Source organism: Octopus bimaculoides, chromosome 3 (genome assembly GCF_001194135.2).
Source record: "Octopus bimaculoides isolate UCB-OBI-ISO-001 chromosome 3, ASM119413v2, whole genome shotgun sequence".
NCBI classification, from domain to species: Eukaryota; Metazoa; Mollusca; class Cephalopoda; order Octopoda; family Octopodidae; genus Octopus; species Octopus bimaculoides.
The window spans coordinates 166,863,507-166,867,233 of NC_068983.1; the positions used below are offsets into that span (position 1 = coordinate 166,863,507).

The 3,727-nt window shown below is 36.8% G+C and overlaps 1 protein-coding gene across 1 annotated transcript in view; it reads right to left on the minus strand.

Moving 5' to 3' along the window:
• Positions 1–9: 9 nt before the first annotated feature.
• Positions 10–3,727, minus strand: part of LOC106867323 (transcriptional enhancer factor TEF-1-like) — a 120,574-nt gene continuing 116,856 nt past the window's right edge. Inside the window, 3 exon segments of the mRNA XM_014912162.2 lie at positions 10–666; positions 2,176–2,360; positions 2,627–2,643. Of these exon segments, the coding sequence (XP_014767648.1) occupies positions 553–666; positions 2,176–2,360; positions 2,627–2,643 (316 nt within the window). The 3' untranslated portion in view covers positions 10–552.

Genomic DNA, 3,727 nt, shown 5'->3' on the forward strand with positions numbered 1-3,727 from the left:
AATAAAAATAATAAAAATAATAGTAATAACAACAACATTGATGTAATGATTACGACACAAGACTTTTTTAAAAAATTGTTTTAAATGGTTATTTCAGTTTCATATTTTAGTCTTGTATCTTGTTCTTTTCCAAGAATTATCAATTTTTTTAAAAGACAAATGTGATAAAAATATAGAAATAAATAAAAAAAAATCAACTTCCTACAAAAAAAAAAAAGAGAAAAGTTTCCACCAAATTTTACAGACAGCTTTGATCGACAAGTATTACATTCCTATTCTGGGCTAGCAGACTGTTTATACAGGCACTGGAGTTGTGTTTAGTGTTGAGTGTACACAGGAGACACATGATCCCATGAGGCACCCATCAGGAACTGTGTACAAGTGGCATTGATGTATTTCACCTCCAACTCCTCATGGTTGGTTTGGAAAAAAAAAAAATTAAACAAACCAGGAAACAAACGGTAGAAGATTGTTGTGACACGCATGTGTGTACGTGTGTGCGCGTGTGTGTGTGTGTGTGTGCGTGTGTGCTGATGACACGAGACATGACATTCATTCCTTGACCAGCCGGTATATGTGGTGTTGGTCCCCGTGTTCACTGGTGGACACTTCAAATACATACGCAATGCACACCAAAGTTTCTTGAGTCTCTCGGTTGGTTACTACCTGCAGACGAGAGAAAGAAAAATAATGAAGTGAGGAAAAACAATGGTTTGGGAATGGCAAATAGATATGCTTTTCTACTGTAGGCACAAGGCACAAAATTTTTGAGGAGGGGGAGCCAGTTGATTAGATCGACTCCCAGTACACAACTGGTACCTAATTTATCGAGCCCGGAAAGGATGAAAGGCAAAGTCGACATTGGTGGAATTTGAACTCAGAACGTAGCGGCAGACGAAATACCGCTAAGCATTTTGTCCGGCGTGCTAACACGTTTCTGCCAACTTGCTGATTGTAGAATTGGAAGAACTCAAGAAATCCAACAAGCTGCTTATTTAATTCAAACATTTGATGTTTTATAATCAGAGATTTATAATTGTAAGGTAGGGATGGCTGTCAGGGTAAGAAGCTTGCTTGATAACCATGTGGCTTTGGGTTCAGTCCCACTGCATGACGCCTTGAACAGGTGTCTTCTTCTATAGCCCCAGACTGACCAATGCCTGGCGAGTGGATTTAGTTGATGGAAACACTGTATGTGTGCGCATCATTGTTTGCCTTCACCACTGCCTGATCACTGGTGTTAGTTTGTTTACATCCCTGTAAGTTAGCGGTTTGGTAAAAGAGACCGACAGAATAAGTACCAGACTTAATTACTGGGGTTGGTTTGTGTGACTAAATCCTTGAAGGCAGTGCTCCAGCATGGCCACAGTCCTATGAGTGAAACAAATAAATGGTAAAAGCCAAACTCTGCAGGAATCGGCAACGAGCCTTTTGTGTGGAATGGAAACGGTCTAAGAAATGTCCAACGTAGAAAAAGAAGAGATTAAAACTGACAAGTCATGAAAAAGTAGGACACAAGGAACCAAGTGGACAACACAATTGCTCATATGGCCCTTTGTTAGTCTGGTCATTGTGGTGTGGATCCATCAGTTCCAACCTGCTCCAATTGACCCCAGTAATGACAATTTTCCAGTTCACAATTAATGATTCTTGGTAGAAAAAGGTCAAGAAGTTGATAAAGCATTGTTGCATAAAGATAACAGACATCAAGCAGGAGAAAAGGAATATTTATTTAGGTGTGAGGTGAGCGTGTGTGTACGTACCCTTGTCTTGACATCACAAGACACTTATAAAAGAGTTGCAGTATACAAGAGATTCTGTTTGTTTCCAGTCTTTTGCAAAAGAGGACATACCACAAAGGCTTAGCAGGTAATGTCAGACCAAATAACAAACTGGTCTGTAATACAGGCTGTAGCAGAAAAACCTTCCATGTTTTACATAGTCATTAGTGTGGCTCTAGTCAAGTTAGACAGGTGCGTAATAAAGTCTTCATGTGGCTAAAGTTTTACCATTTTTCTAACTTTCCATCATGATTTGGATCAGTGAACAACAAGTGTTTGCTAACCTTTAAAAGGTGAAACGTTTTTTGCCACACTCTGCCCGATATCCTAACCTTCTTCTCAATAAATATCAAAAGAAGTCTTCAGTTCTTACTCTCCCACATGAAATACTTACTTGCAATATGGTAAAGTTCTCTAAAACACTGTTCATCATGTATTTTTCAGGTAGATGTTTCAGTTTATGGATGAAGTTGATCATATATTCACACATTGGTGAACGAGTGATGCGGTACACACATTTACCACCTTCGTATCGAGGAAATTCCGTCTAAAATAGAAAGAAAAGACTCATACAGAATTCTATCAAACAACATTTATAATATGCATAAATTTTCAATGGCAAATATTTTCTGATTAATAAACTATTAAATTGATATAATAATAAAGGCTAAATTTCAATGTATTTTCCAGTCAATTTTATTCACTTTGAGATTTAAGTGACAACAAAGAATGAAATACATTTTAATAGCCTTGAAACTTCCAATCTACTTTGAAGTCACCATTCATGGTTTAATGCTTTCAAGAGAATAAGCAGAATCCTTGGCACATCCAGTGAAACTCTTAACAGCATTTCTTGCAGCTGCTTGCATTTTGAGTTCAAATTCTGATGAAGTCAAAAGTTGCCTTTTGTCCTTTCTGGGTCGATAAAAGAAGTATCAGTTGAGCCCTGGGGTCAATTGACTTAACCCTCCCCTAAAAATTGCTGGCCTGGTGCCAAAATTAGAACTTATAATTATCTTTTTGGATGCCAACCCACATGAGACCACCCCTATGGGTTATGGTACAAACTTACTGATTTAAAGTAATCTGAATAAACCTTTTCTGTGTCAAAACTTTTATGCTCCAAACACCAGCTTAGAAACAACAAAACAATCATTTTTTACTGAATTCATTATTTTTAGACTGAAATGAAGGCAGAGTAATTCATGAGAAATATTCTCACAAAAAGGGTTCAACTGACATAAAACCAGAAACAATCTTTAAAGTGTGTGGTGGGGTTTACAATCGATTGAATCAACTTCTGTACACATCTGGCACCAATCTGATGTAGACAAACAAAAGGCGAAGGTGAAGCCAGTCGCATTTAAACTCAGAATGGATAAATAAAAGTTAATACTACCAGACATTCAGCGGAACCATTTCCTAGAACTTAATCCTTTCTCATTCGGATTATTGGATCAAATGTGATGCTTATTCATTCACATTGTTTAAGAATTAATTTTGCATTATCTCATAACTTTGAGGGTTCAATGATGTGATTGTTTATTCTTAGAATGACATTGCCTGATAGGCATGAGAGGCTGGATCTGGCCAATTTAAACATCAAACAGGTAGAATATTTGGGCCCAGGATGGGTTAAATGTGATGAAGACAAATGAACATTTCGATATTTTATTTCAATGGTTTTGAAGAATGAAAAGAAATGTTGATTGGAAACTGGTTGGAACTCTGGACAACAAACAACGCTAAAATTCAATGTCAGCAGCTTGAACATTTTCTGAAAACTCACCAGAGTTTTTTTTTCCAAAGTTATTCTACTAAATTCTTCAATATTTTAGAAATCAATTGAAACAAAAGGATTAAAGAGATCCAAATTAAATCTTTCCATCAAAATTTCATGTTAATGCTCCAAACGCCGGCTTAATAAAAACCATGCTATTTTACCA